This window comes from Bubalus bubalis, chromosome 13, assembly GCF_019923935.1.
Source record: "Bubalus bubalis isolate 160015118507 breed Murrah chromosome 13, NDDB_SH_1, whole genome shotgun sequence".
NCBI classification, from domain to species: domain Eukaryota; kingdom Metazoa; phylum Chordata; class Mammalia; order Artiodactyla; family Bovidae; genus Bubalus; species Bubalus bubalis.
Genome location: NC_059169.1, coordinates 10767441 through 10781767, shown reverse-complemented (window position 1 = coordinate 10781767; position 14327 = coordinate 10767441). Strand labels below are relative to the sequence as shown.

General features: G+C 42.1%; 1 protein-coding gene across 1 annotated transcript in view; it reads left to right on the top strand.

The window, feature by feature from the left end:
* Positions 1-6524, top strand: part of TM9SF2 (transmembrane 9 superfamily member 2) — a 53502-nt gene extending 46978 nt beyond the window's left edge. The window contains exons 16-17 of the mRNA XM_006043901.4: positions 2571-2742; positions 5825-6524. Coding sequence (XP_006043963.1) covers positions 2571-2742; positions 5825-5892 — 240 coding nt within the window. The 3' untranslated portion in view covers positions 5893-6524. The remainder of the gene's footprint in view (positions 1-2570; positions 2743-5824) is intronic.
* The last annotated feature ends 7803 nt before the right edge of the window (positions 6525-14327 follow it).

Below are 14327 nucleotides of genomic sequence, written 5' to 3'. Positions count from 1 at the left end.
TGCACATTTGCGGTGATAGGTAGAAATTGACCTATATTCCTAAATCAAATGCAGCTGAGTTAAGACAGTTTCCCAGTGCAGTATATTTATAATTTATTTAGAACTTAACTTTTAAAATGTTAATTTCCTAAGAATAGCACATTATGCTGAATTTTTAAAAAAACTGTTAGACTTTAAAATTACTGTTCTTATTGTGATACAGATACCTATAGACTGAAAATTTAGTGAAAGCAAACATTTTACATGGAAAAATTTATTAAAACCTTTAGGAGATTTCGTTGCAGTGAGTTACATAGTTGGCAGCAAGACAAAATGATGATGTCCTTGGGTGACTTAAAAGATTTAGATTGTATTAAATCATTGTTTTATAGTTGTTTTCTATACAGGAGATAAAATCTTAACTGTTAAATTTGATATGCTTTTTTAGAAAACTGAGGTTAAGTTCACATAACATGCGGAGAAGGTAATGGCACCCCACTCCAGTACTCTTGCCTGGAAAATCCCATGGACAGAGGAGCCTGGTGTGCTACAGTCCATGGGGTTGCTGAGGGTTGGACACGACTGAGCGACTTCACTTTCACTTTTCACTTTCATGCACTGGAGAAGGAAATGGCAGCCCACTCCAGTGTTCTTGCCTGGAGAATCCCAGGGACGGGGGAGCCTGGTGGGCTGCCGTCTATGGGGTCGCACAGGATCGGACACGACTGAAGTGACCTAGCAGCAGCAGCAGTCACATAACATAAAATCAGCCATTACAAAGTGAACAATTCAGGGGCACTTACTACGTATGCAGTATTGGGTAATCACTGTATCTGCCTCAGAATAATTTCCTCACCCCTAAAGAAAATCCCATACCCACTAAGCAGTTACTTCGTGTACTCTCTCCCCTCAGACCCTGGCAGCCGCCAGTCTGCTTCTGTCTCTACAGATTTGTCTGTTCTGGATATTTCATATAAATGGAAGTGCACAATATGTGTGCCCTTTTGTGTCTGGCTTCCTTCACTGGGCAGAGTGTTTGAAGGTTCCTCTCACACTATAGCGTGTGTCAGTGTTTCTTCCTTTTTATAGCTGAGTAACATTCCATCATATAGTTACACTCAGTTTGTCTATACCTTCATTCATTGATGGACATTAGGGTTGTTTCCACCTTTTGGCTATTGTGAATAGTGCTGCTATGAACATCCGTGTACTAATTCTCATTTTACCTGTTTGCAGTTCTTTGGGGTATATATGTAGGAGTGGTATTGCGGAGTCATATAGTTAATTACTTTTTATTTAACTTTTTGGGGAACCATCAAACTTTTCCACAGTGGCTTCACCATTTTATATTCCTACTAGTATATTCCTACTAGCAATGCACAGGGAGAAGGCAATGGCACCCCACTCCAGTACTCTTGCCTGGAAAATCCCATGGACAGAGGAGCCTGGTAGGCTGCAGTCCATGGGGTCACTAGGAGTCGGACATGACTGAGCGACTTCACTTTCACTTTCATGCATTGGAGAAGGAAATGGCAACCCACTCCAGTGTTCTTGCCTGGAGAATCCCAGGGATGGGGGAGCCTGGTGGGCTGCCGTCTATGGGGTCGCACAGGGTCGGACACGACTGAAGTGACTTAGCAGCAGCAATGCACAAAGGTTCCAGTTTCTCCACATCCTTGCCAGTTACCTGATATTTCTGGTTTTTTAAGTTATAGCCATCCTAGTGGGTGTGAAGTGGTGTCTCACTGTGGCTTTGATTTTCATTTTCCCAATGACTAATGATGATGAGCATATTTTCTTGTGTATCTTGTTTGGAGAAATGTCGAATTCCTTTGCTCATTTATAAGTTCGATGGTTTATCTTTTTGTTTAATTGTAAGAGTTCTTTCTATATTCTGGATACTAACCTTTATCAGATTTTGATTTGTAAATATTTTCTCCCATTCTGTAATTTGTCTTCTCACTTTCTTAATGATATCTTTGGCACCAAAGTTTTTGTCTATTTCTTTTCTTTTAGGGAATCATACATTTAAAAATACAGCTTAATGCCTAATTATTCATCAGCCATTTAAAATTTTTCTATATGTTTTTAGCCAATCTTTAAGTAGCTCCATCAAAGATAGAGAAGGCAATGGCACCCCACTCTAGTACTCCTGCCTGGAAAATCCCATGGACCGAGGAGCCTGGAAGGCTGCAGTCCATGGGGTTGCTGAGGGTCGCACATGACTGAGCGACTTCACTTTCACTTTTCACTTTCATGCACTGGAGAAGGAAATGGCAACCCACTCCAGTGTTCTTGCCTGGAGAATCCCAGGGACGGCGGAGCCTGGTGGGCTGCCATCTATGGTGTCACACGAGTCGGACACGACTGAGGTAACTTAGCAGCAGCAGCATCAAAGATAGAAGGTGTTTCTGAACACCTTTAGCGAAATTGGCAAATTTCAGTATGAAGAGAGACTGGAATCAGTAGCAAAAGTTAGGTTTGGGGGGCTATTCCATTTAGCTATGTTCTCTTTATTAACTTTCTTCAGCTGCGTTACCTATTAATTGGAAAATAATTCTTGATCTTGGATTTTTTTCTCTTCTACCCAGGATTATCATTGGCAGTGGCGTTCATTCCTCACCAGTGGCTTTACTGCAGTGTATTTCTTAATATATGCAATACACTACTTCTTCTCAAAACTGCAAATCACAGGGACCGCAAGTACGATCCTGTACTTCGGGTATACCATGATAATGGTTTTGATCTTCTTTCTTTTTACAGGTAAGAATTAGAATGGTTTCTTTTTAGTTAATACGTTTTAAGGCAAATTATTTATAATTATTTTGCTTTTTAAAACCCATGAAGGCTTCTACTACTTAGTGCTCCTATATTTAGTTCTCAGTGCAGCTAAGCATGGTTTGGTCTGTCCCCTGTGAGGGTGAGGTGAGTACCAGCAAAGCAGAGGCGAGAAGACAGGGCCCAGCGGAAGAAGACTAACCAGGGAGCATTGTTGTGCTGGAAGTACAGGGGTACCTTGGCCAGAACATCTCAAGGCTTTCCCCTGTCCATCTCTTAATGGAACAGTCTTGCTTTTGCTCATTTCAGAAATAGAGTAAAAAGCTCTAGCTACCTAATTTAGAAGTAAGTAGAAATTGGGGGTTAGAAATTTGAGATGAGATTGAAAATAAATGATACCAAGAAAAGATGAGCATAGGACATCCCTTATTCTAGAAATTTTAAACTGCAGGTTTATATCTCTACTTCAAAATCCATTTACCTAATGGGATAAAGTGTGCTTTACATTGGTATTTATATATGTACATTTTCTCTGTCCACCTAGGAAACTTCTCTGTATCTCAGTGCTTGGGTGCTTAGCAATTGTAGAATGCTTAAACAACAACAAATTGAGGGACCATTTCTTTGTCACAAAAAGTGTACATCTGAAATTTTATCTTAAGATTGTGTTGCATGCTATGTGAGGAAGTACAGGAGTCAAAAAAGAAAAAAACTTGCTAAAAAATTAGCTTTTCTACTTTCTACTCATCTGTTAGCATTTAAGAGAATTAGGTAGAGTTTTGAAGTGCCCCTGTTGCTATATCAGTATATATAACAAGATTCAGGCACCTAGATCAATTCTGTACATCAGGTCATTCATTGGTCAGACACAGTTGGGTAGGGGTGTGTGTGTTGTGGGGATGCGTATCTTGGTCTCTGTGTAATAGATTTAGATCCACAGCCATAAGTCTCCATAAATGATCTGTAAAACAGTCATAGCCTATGAAACGAGGATTACTGTTTGGGGGCATCTGTATCCATGTCTGTAAATACATATACAATTTATTCCTTGTTATACACAAAAAATCATGGTCTGGGTGAATGTCTTGTTTTTCCAGGCACATGTTATCATGATAGTTCAATCATTACCTCAACTTTATTGTTCTTGATTTTTAAAGCGTCATATTTTTACTTATTTTGAATAAAACAACTTTTCTAGTCTAAATTCTGGAGCTGCATCAAATTTAAATCACCCAGTGAAGCCAGTGACTGTTAGTGTATTTCAGTTTGTGGGAAGGAAACATCCACATTTATTTCAGGACTCTGCACTGACACCATTTTTTTAAGTCAATCTATTTTACAAAACAATAATTATTATTCTGCCACATTAGGAAAGATGCCACTTTTAGTATGTACACTATACCCATTTAGTATTAAGAACAACTTTCTTAGAGTTGCTAGTATAATGATAAAATGTATTTTCTCATCTTAAAATGCCTTCTGTTACCTTGAAGCTCTTGTTTCACATAAGATTGTTTCAGTATATTTATGTTTTCACCTTTACTTTTCTGGAATTAACCCCAACCTCTTCTCAAGCCTTAATAATGACCCTTTGAATATCCAGAAGGTATATATGTGTGTCCTCAAAAAAACACAGAGTGCATGGCATGTGCAGAGCAGGTACTTGGTTACATATATGATGTAAGAATGGGTATAATAACATTCATAACTTCCATGGTAATGTCCCAATTATAGTCTCTTGACTTATAAAATCTTAAAACAAGGGTGAAAACAATTGGAACTTTAAATATAAAACTTCCACAAGGAGCATGTGTATCCCCTTCTATATTCTTCTGTAGCCCTACCTACTGAATATTTCTTAGGGGATAATCTTGGAAAAAATGCTATGCATCAATTCTAACGTGGTAGGCAGTTTCATAATTTAGTACACCAGTTCAGTTCAGTCACTCAGTCGTGTTCGACTCCTTGCGACCCCATGAATTGCAGCACACCAGGCCTCCCTGTCCATCACCAACTCCCGGAGTTCACTCAAATGCACGTCCATCGAGTTGGTGATGCCATACATATTCTCTTGCAAAACAGTCTCTGAATTTACGTTTAGTACATGTAAGTATGGTATAGTTTAAAAGGATACTACACTTGAAATCAGAAGTAAATCTGAATCCTGGCCTTTGTTATCATCCACGGGCCCTAAACAGTTACATAATCCTTAAAGCCTCATTTTTGTCAACTGTCTGGCATTCAAATTTTTTAGAATCTAAAGTGATAAAAATACTTCAAAACTTTTAGACTCTAAAGTGATAAAAATACCTAAAAATCAAGGCCTGTATTTTTTCATGAATCTCCTCATTTACTCTGTTAACAGTCTGTGGAGGCCGGTAGGGCAGATAAAATTATCTCTCTTTAATGAGATAAAGAAATGGGGTGGAGATTCCAGGTGACTCATCTAAAGATGATTCACACAGCTCAGGACAGAGCTGCTCTGTCCTCCAGTTCTGTGCCACCTCTCATCTCAGAGGGAGTGTGTCTTTATTATTATTTTTTATCATATCACTTTAACACTTTGTAAAGTCTTTTTGAGTTATTTTGTTATAATAATCTTTGAAAACTGATCATTCCCAATAACTGTACTTAGAAAAGATTCCCTTTTAATTCTGTGAATCTGATATTCTGATTTTTAAGCTGTTCATATCATATGTTGAATTAATAGCATTTTCCATTTTGTGATAAAGTATTTTTAAATAGAAAAGTAAGATTGGTATCCTTTTCCTCTTCCAATTTTAGCCTTTTCTGTGTAATAAGGAAAAGAATATATTATAGAAAACTTTAGATAATCCTATAGCATAAAAAGTTTTTTTAATCAATTTCTGTAAGAAATTTGATTTGAATTAGTGCAGTATTTTTCAGAAAAGTTTATGGGTCTTTGGTGTATTCCTGGTAATGGCTTATAGTTTTGGTTTATAGTTTTATGGCTTTTTTAAGGAACCAGTCATTTTAAGTCTGTACTTTTATGTAAATCATGAAGCTGCCTTTGAAAGGAGGTTGACTTTTGTTTTTTCTTTTATAGGAACAATTGGCTTCTTTGCATGCTTTTGGTTTGTTACCAAAATATACAGTGTGGTGAAGGTTGACTGAAGAAGCCCAGTGTGTCCAGTTAAAACAGAAATAAATTAAATTCTTCATCAACAAACACCTGTTTTTGTGACTGCCTTGAGTTTTACCAGACTTATTGGCCTAGTAATCCTTAAGAAACAACATGATGCTAAATACACCTCTCCCCGTATACCCGTCCCCGCAGAATGTGTTATCAGCACTAAAACATTTGTATCGTGATTTGATTAAGTATATATTCAGTTGTTCTCAATGAAGAGCAAATTTAAATATTATGTGCATTTGTAAATATAATAGCTATAAAATTTTCAGTACTTCTAATGGCAGAATAGAAGAGGCCATATTAAACAATACTGATGAAATACAGGACAGTTCATTGTAAATAGGATTTTCTAGGCTCGGTAGGTGGAAAGAATTATTTTTCTTTGAAGGAAGTAACTTTTTATCATGGTAATTTTGAAGGATGATTCCTATGATGTGTATTGGGGCGGGGGGTAGGGATGCTGCTTTTAAAAAAATCTTGTATTGGTTGTAACTGTTCATATCTTATTTTCTGTGTTGACTTCATTATTCCATGGTATTGGCCTTTTAAAAACTATGTGCCTCTGAGTCTTTCAATTTATAAATTTGTTATCTTAATAAATATTGTAAAAACATCTTCATTGCATCATTACCTGTTGTATATTCATGGGGATTCTGTATTTACCAATGGTGTTTTTAAGTGATTTATACTGTTTTATCAGATTCTACTGATTTTTGCTAATGTACTTTCTGAGCTTTGAGCTAAATGAAATTCCAATTTCCCAGGCTTTGTAACAAATCTAAACTTTTCACTATTAGTTAACAGAAATTTTAGTCATGCATATCTAGCCAGATGAATTATGTAAGTATAGTAGTTAATATGAGCCTACTGCATTGCTGTTAAAGATTTCATATTTTTTTAACCTGTTTTTCAAAATACAGTATTTTTTATTTTTTTAAATCAGTTTTTATGATTATGCATTAACAATGACTAGCAGCTCTTCTTCATTATGATTACGTTTGTCTTAATTTGAATTTCCTGGAATTAAGAAATCACTGTGTTGCAGTGTGTTGACTGGGACTGTCTCCTGGACAGCAGGAAGCTGAGCGGGTGGGGCTGGGTCAGCCGCGTTGTGGACATTGACCTGTCAGCAGAGCTGGGGTGGAAGGAGCTGGGCGCTCAGCATCCGTCCTGTGATACTGCCGCTGAGCTGGGACCCAGCCACAGGGTCCCCTCTTGCTGGCTGTCTCCACTGTGACCCCTCTGCTCTGGACGATGTGGCTTTGGAGAACTGGCCAACCCCTTGAGGAGGGACATGTTGAGAAACTGATGAAGCTGCAGAACCAAGGTCGTAGACTCTTCTTTCAGGACTTGAAGGAAACATAGTAAGGATTGGACCCCTGAGTGCCGTGGGAAAATGCGACTCACTAAGTGTGATTGTGCAAACCAGCTGCCATCAGAAATGACTCTTCCCCTGCCCCCACTGGTTCATATGACTTCCTTGAGATCCATTACATGAAGCTGTCAAAGAACTGGGCCATCAACCTGTGTGGGATGGGGCCTCAGGAATCTGGTGTCTTTTGACAAACACACCCTTGGGAGGCAGTGGCTTCCGAGCAGCCACGGGCGAGGCTTTGAACTGTCACCATTGCGTGATGCCTCGTTGGGCTTTTGAGTGTGTGTGTGTGTGTGCATGCTTGGGTGAAAAGGGGAGCAGAGGTGATGCGGAAGGGACCCAGGTGTGAGATGGCATTGTTTCAGCCCTGTCCTGCCACTAATGAGCAGATCCCTTCCAACGTAAAGCCTTTGACGAAAGTATTCCCTTTCCATCCTCAGAACTCCCGCTACTTTGTTCAATACTGATGTCTGACAGTTCTGTTACTGTCTTAATATTACTCAAGATTATTGTATAACTTTGCAGGCTTATCCTTTCAAGTAGATCACAGGCCTTTCAAGGGCAGGAACCGCTGCTCCTTCTTTGGTTCAGGCCTCAAGTGTAACAGGACTTTGCATGTAGTAGGTGTGTATTTGGAAGCAACAGGATGAGATGGTTGGATGGCATCGTCAACTCAATGGACATGAGTTTGAGCAAACTCTGGGAGATAGTGAAGGACAGGGAAGCCTGGTGTGCTGCAGTCCGTGGGATTGCAGAGTCGATACACTGAGCAACTGAAGAATAAGGCACATATTTGTTAATCAAAACTAGGAATTTAAGTGATATTGATTTTAAATATTTAAATTGATACAATGATAGACACCATTTCAGTGTTTTGTTTAGCTCTCAGATGCCAGAATGTGCTGTTCTGATCTTGTGAAATTTTGCATTTTAATGTGCATCCAGCCACATTGTCTTGTACACTTGCTCTCTGTTCATTGACAGTTGTTAAAAACAAATCAGCACTGGCAGAACTTGGCCAGCTTCTCTCTACACTTAGTTTGAACTGTTACCCATGGAACCAGCTCAAACATAAAGCTACAAAGAGGCTAATTGAAATCAGAATGCTGGGTTATTTCTCATTCAAATAAAACAGATGGCCCTCCTTGCCACACTTCTGTCAAATCTGGTGGGGGTGGGGGTGATGAGTGTGTTTTTAACTCCCACACAAGCTTACTCTGCTCCTTGAAGGCATTACATGCAGCTACGAAAGGACGTGTGGCGGGGGATGCAGCAGGGAGGGCTTTTATTTTGAAGATTTAAGAAAAAGCACTTCAACAGGGATAGTCTGTGTTCACAGTTTCAATTTAGATTCTGAATAATTTTGACTTGAATAAAGATTTTTCTTTGGAGTAGGTAATCCACACCCATGGTTAACAATTCAAAATGTATAAGAGAATATAGAGAGAAGTAAGTCGACTTACTTGAAACTTTGTTCTTAATGTACCGACTTGAAGCCTCATTTTTGATTTCCTGACAGTACTGAGTATTCCGGTTCAGAGTTGGTTGTGAGTTTTAAGAAAGCAGCTGTGGAGATTGTATTTTTATTGGGCAGAGTATGTTTGATAGTACAAAGCATTGCTGTTACAAAGTCACCTCATTGATATTTAATAGATTTGTAAGGTGGTATAAACCACCTCTTAGGACCTGTTTGGGAAAAGAAATTTGAGAGAAACTTGAGAAAATTCTCTTACTCCATAGCGAGGTAGTTGCCGCAGCTCCACTGCCCAGAGACTCAACAGGATGACGAGAGATCTGAAAAGAACCCAGCTCCAAAGGGTGCTTCCATCAAGAGTTGAGGTGTCGGGCAGGAGTGCACCAAGGTGGGTCCCCGAAGCACATGGGTACCTTGGAGAAAACTCCCATCCTGGACACAGAATCTGTACCTAAGAGAAAATGACTTCTGAAACAAGACGATTTTATCAATGTTTAAAGGAATCAAAAAAAAAAAAAAAGACCTCAGCTCATGTGGCCCCTTGTTACTGATTTTGGAAAAGCAACTTAAAAACAGCCTGGTGCCTGGCTAAAATGTGCACTTGGCAATTTGTCTTGATGCTCACGCATGCGTGCACACAGACACACACACACACACACTGTTTGCCTCAGGAGCTGGGTGCCCTCCCAACCCAGTCTTGTGAAAGCTTAATTTCAGAAGAAGCCATGATGTGTTTTCTTTCTGCCTCAGGTGTGAACTTTGTTTTTTTTTTTCACATCTCTGTCAGAGCAGTGGCATTTTGAACCGTATGGGGAACAGTGAAGTGAGCTTTGATTCCTGGGGGCAAGAAGTCCAAGGATCAGCGTGAACAAATGGGGAGCCGTTCCTTCCCTGCAGCCTCATCGTCGCTCCCCTGAGGTGGCCGACTGCACGCTCCCGAGCAGCCCCTCCAGGTGTGGAGGGACCCCGCTTGTTCGCCCTCACTGTCAGCTTGGCTGTGGCTGCGAGCCCAGGCGCACCGGAGCCTCAGGCACTGGGGCTCAGGCTCCGGGTTTGGGTGGTCCCCCAGGCACATCCTGCTGTGAGTGCCCTGGCCACCAGGATAGTCCCAGGACGAGACCCCCACCAACCGAAACCCAAGGTGCTGGTGGGGAAATGGACTCCAAGGAAAGCAAGGAGAGACCTCACACCTGAGTGCCCGTGAGCTGCCCTCTTTCACTGGAAGATGTAGCCTACTTTCAGAACCCTGAAAAATCTATAAACTCTTATTTCGATCCCACCTGACTGACACTTAGATTCAAATATTTACTCTTCAAGAGAGCGGCAGAGGATGAGATGGTTGGATGGCATCACTGAATCAATGGACATGAACTTGGGTGAACTCCGGGAGATGGTGAGGGCCAGAGAGACCTGGCATACTGCAGTCCATGGGGTCACGAAGAGTCGGACACGACTTCACGACTGAACAAGTGTGAGTCAATGTATGTGAAGTTCTCCCAGCAGGTGACAAAAGACTAAAAGGGAGTTGGATACGGATGTCATTGTATATTAAACCACAGTTACCTCTGATCTCAATGTTCTAGTTACAAACCCAATGGTTTGGCATTGCAATGTTTATCCTAATTTTATCCGATTTTCTGCAGCATTTAGATATTCTATATGTGCATTATGAAGACTAATATGTTATTCATTTTCTTAAAATCCTAGTGTGACCATACAGGAGGGAGAGGAATTGCTGGAGCATGTGAGCATTGTTGGGAGAGGGAGAGGCTTCTGGCAAGAAGCAGCTGACTGGTGGTGCAGGCAGAGGGTTTACATTGCTGACTGGGTGGTGGAAGCAAGCCCCGGTCCCCTCCAGTCAAGGCATGGGACGCAGGTGGAAACCACTGGAGGTTGACCAAGAAGTGTTTGTTGACTGCTGGTTGAGAAGCCCGGATCCACTGGCTTTCTCCTGAACAGAAAACATGAACAAAATACAGGGTAGGAGGTGACAGTTGAACGGCAACTGTTCTTGAGTCAAAAGGTGGGGAGCTGGAAAGACAGTGACTTGATTAAAGACAGTGACTTGATTTCAGTTTCTGGTCTGACTCCCACCCTCCTGCCACTTGCTCTGTAAACTGCAGGGCAGCTCAAGGTGTCCTTGGTTCATGCCTTTCCTGTCCTTGTCTATATCGGGCAGGGCAGGAAGCCAAAGTTCTACCTGTCTGTGAGCACCCCATAAGCACTTGGAGGGGCAGGCCTTAGGTGGGCAGGATGCCGAGGGATGTAGGGGGAGGGAAGTTCTGGAACCCTGAGACCAGGCAACCAGCATCCCTCGGAGAGAGGAGCTATGCCACAGACTCCCTCATCTTCAAATGGGATTCAATGAGCTCCTCAGTCAAAGGCCAGGCTCCCCTGGTGGCTCAGACGGTAAAGAACCTGCCTGCAATGTGGAAGACCTGGCTGGGTTCCGTCCCCAGATCGGGAAGATTCCCCTGGAGAAGAAAATGGCAACCCGCTCCAGCATTCTTGCCTGGAGAATCCCATGGACAGAGGAGCCTGGCTGGCTACAGCCCATGGGTCCGCAAAGAGACACGACTAAGCGACTAACATTTTCACTTTTCAGTCAAAGCCAGGTCCTAGAACCTTCTCAGGACCTTGATGGACTAGGATGTGGCTACCCGCTCCAGTATTCTTGTCTGGAAAATCCCATGGACAGAGGAGCCTGGTGGGCTACAGTCCATGGAGTTGTAAAGAGTCAGACTCGATTGAGCACGCACACATGCACGCGGGGCCTTGATTCAAGAATGGCTGAGCCAGGCTGAGCCTCCTGATGGAGTGTGACTGGGGCGACACCCCAGACAGACTTCTCCCACAGCCGGAAGCTGCAGATCGGGGTCCCCCAGGGCCCATCCTGCTGGCAGACAGGGCTTTTGACACACAGTGCCCACGAAGGCACAGGAGACCTACTGTCTAGTTTCTTAGGATTTCTGGCAGGTTCTGAGGTTTGGCTGGGCTTTGGCAACCAGTTATTTCCGAGCAGTTGTCTACTTCACATAGAAACATAGGCCTTTCTAGGGAATACATCGGAGAAGGCAATGGCACCCCACTCCAGTACTCTTGCCTGGAAAATCCCATGGACGGAGGAGCCTGGTAGGCTACAGTCCATGGGGTCTCTAAGAGTTGGACACGACAGAGCGACTTCACTTTCACTTTTCACTGTCATTCATTGGAGAAGGAAATGGCAACCCACTCCAGTGTTCTTGCCTGGAGAATCCCAGGGACGGGGGAGCCTGATGGGCTGCCGTCCATGGGGTCGCACAGAGTCAGACACGACTGAAGCGACTTAGCAGCAGCAGCAGCAGCAGGGAATACATAAAACATCTTTCTACCTTCTCTGACCTCCCTTCCCTCTTCACATCCAGCAGAAGCACCAGAATTCCTCAACTGGCAAAGAATCCAGCATGTTTCTCTAAGGAGGACTGGGACACAGCTCGCTCGCTTTTTATTGACAAGAATACGTTTTTTGTTTTTTTTTCTTTTTTTCTCTGTCTCTTCTTTTGAGAGAATTGTCAATCTATATGCAATTTTAAGAAACAACACAGATGGCCCCAGATTACCTTTTGCCCAGGTCCCCTAATGACATCTTGCAAAGCCATCCCACAATATCAAAATCAGGACATTGACACTGATTTGTGAAGATACAGAACATCTCTATCACCAGGATCCCTTGGGTTGCTCTTTCATAGCTACCCCCACCTCCCTTAGCCTCCTCCCACCATTAATTCACTCTCCGTCTCTAGAATTCTACCACTTCAAGAATATCATTTAAATGGACTCAAGCAGTATGTGATCGTTAGGCCTGGCTTTCTCCACTCACTATCAGTCTTTGGAGACTCATCCCAGCTGTACTGTGCATCAGTTCACTATCTCTTATCTATGACAACATTCCAGAGTATGGATGTTCAGAGTTTGTTTCCCACATTGAAGGACATTGGGATCGTTCCCAGTTTGGAGCAAATATGAATAAAGCCTCTCTGAACATTTTTATACAGATTTTTTTTTGCGAGAACACGAGTTTTCATTTCTCTGGGATAAATGCCCAAGAATTAAATCACAAGGTCAAATGGTAGTTCCACGATTAGTTTTATAAGAAGCTGCCAAACACGCACAGAGTGGCTGTGTACCATTTTACATTCCCACTGGGAACATGGGAAAGATCCACTTCTCCACATTCTCACCAGCCCTTGGTGACGTCACTGTTTTTTCTGTTCTCATAGGTATGTACTGACATTGTGGTTTTAATCGGTATTTTCCTTATGGCTACTGATACTGGGTATCTTTTCATGGGCTTAGTTGACATCTTTGGCAAAATGTCTGTTCATGTCCGTTGCCCATTTTCTGATTGGATTGTCTGATTTTTATTGTTGAGTTCAGCTCTCCCTTTTTAAAACAGATTGCAGGGTGGAGATAGGGGGAAGTTCTGAAATTAACCCAGTAATTCTGTTGGGTCTTTGCTCATCCCCTGGATCTCTTCAGTTCAGTTCATATCAGTTGCTCAGTCGTGTATGACTCTTTGCAACCCCATGAATCCCAGCATGCCAGGCCTCCCTGTCCATCACCAACTCCCAGAGTTCACTCAGACTCACGTCCATTGAGTCAGTGATGCCATCCAGCCATCTCATCCTCTGTCGTCCCCTTCTTCTCCTGCCCCCAATCCCTCCCAGCATCAGAGTCTTTTCCAATGAGTCAACTCTTTGCATGAGGTGGCCAAAGTACTGGAGTTTCAGCTTCAGCATCATTCCTTCCAAAGAAATCCCAGGGCTGATCTCCTTCAGAATGGACTGGTTGGATCTCCTTGCAGTCCAAGGGACTCTCAAGAGTCTTCTCCAACACCACAGTTCAAAAGCATCAATTCTTCGGCGCTCAGCCTTCTTCACAGTCCAACTCTCACATCTATACATGACCACAGGAAAAACCACAGCCTTGACTAGATGGACTTTTGTTGGCAAAGTAATGTCTCTGCTTTTGAATATGCTATCTAGGTTGGTCATAACTTTCCTTCCAAGGAGTAAGTGTCTTTTAATGTCATGGCTGTAATTACCATCTGCAGTGATTTTGGAGCCCCAAAAAATAAAGTCTGACACTGTTTCCACTGTTTCCCCATCTATTTCCCATGAAGTGATGGGACCGGATGCCACAATCTTAGTTTTCTGAATGTTGAGCTTTAAGCCAACTTTTTCACTCTACATTTTCACTTTCATCAAGAGGCTTTTTAGTTCCTCTTCACTTTCTGCCATAAGGGTGGTGTCATCTGCATATCTGAGGTTATTGATATTTCTCCTGGCAATCTTGATTCCAGCTTGTGTTTCTTCCAGTCCAGCATTTCTCATGATGTGCTCTGCATATAAGTTAAATAAGCAGGGTGACAATATACAGCCTTGACGTACTCCTTTTCCTATTTGGAACTAGTCTGTTGTTCCATGTCCAGTTCTAACTGTTGCTTCCTGACCTGCATACAGATTTCTCAAGAGGCAGATCAGGTGGTCTGGTATTCCCATCTCTTTCAGAATTTTCCATAGTTTATT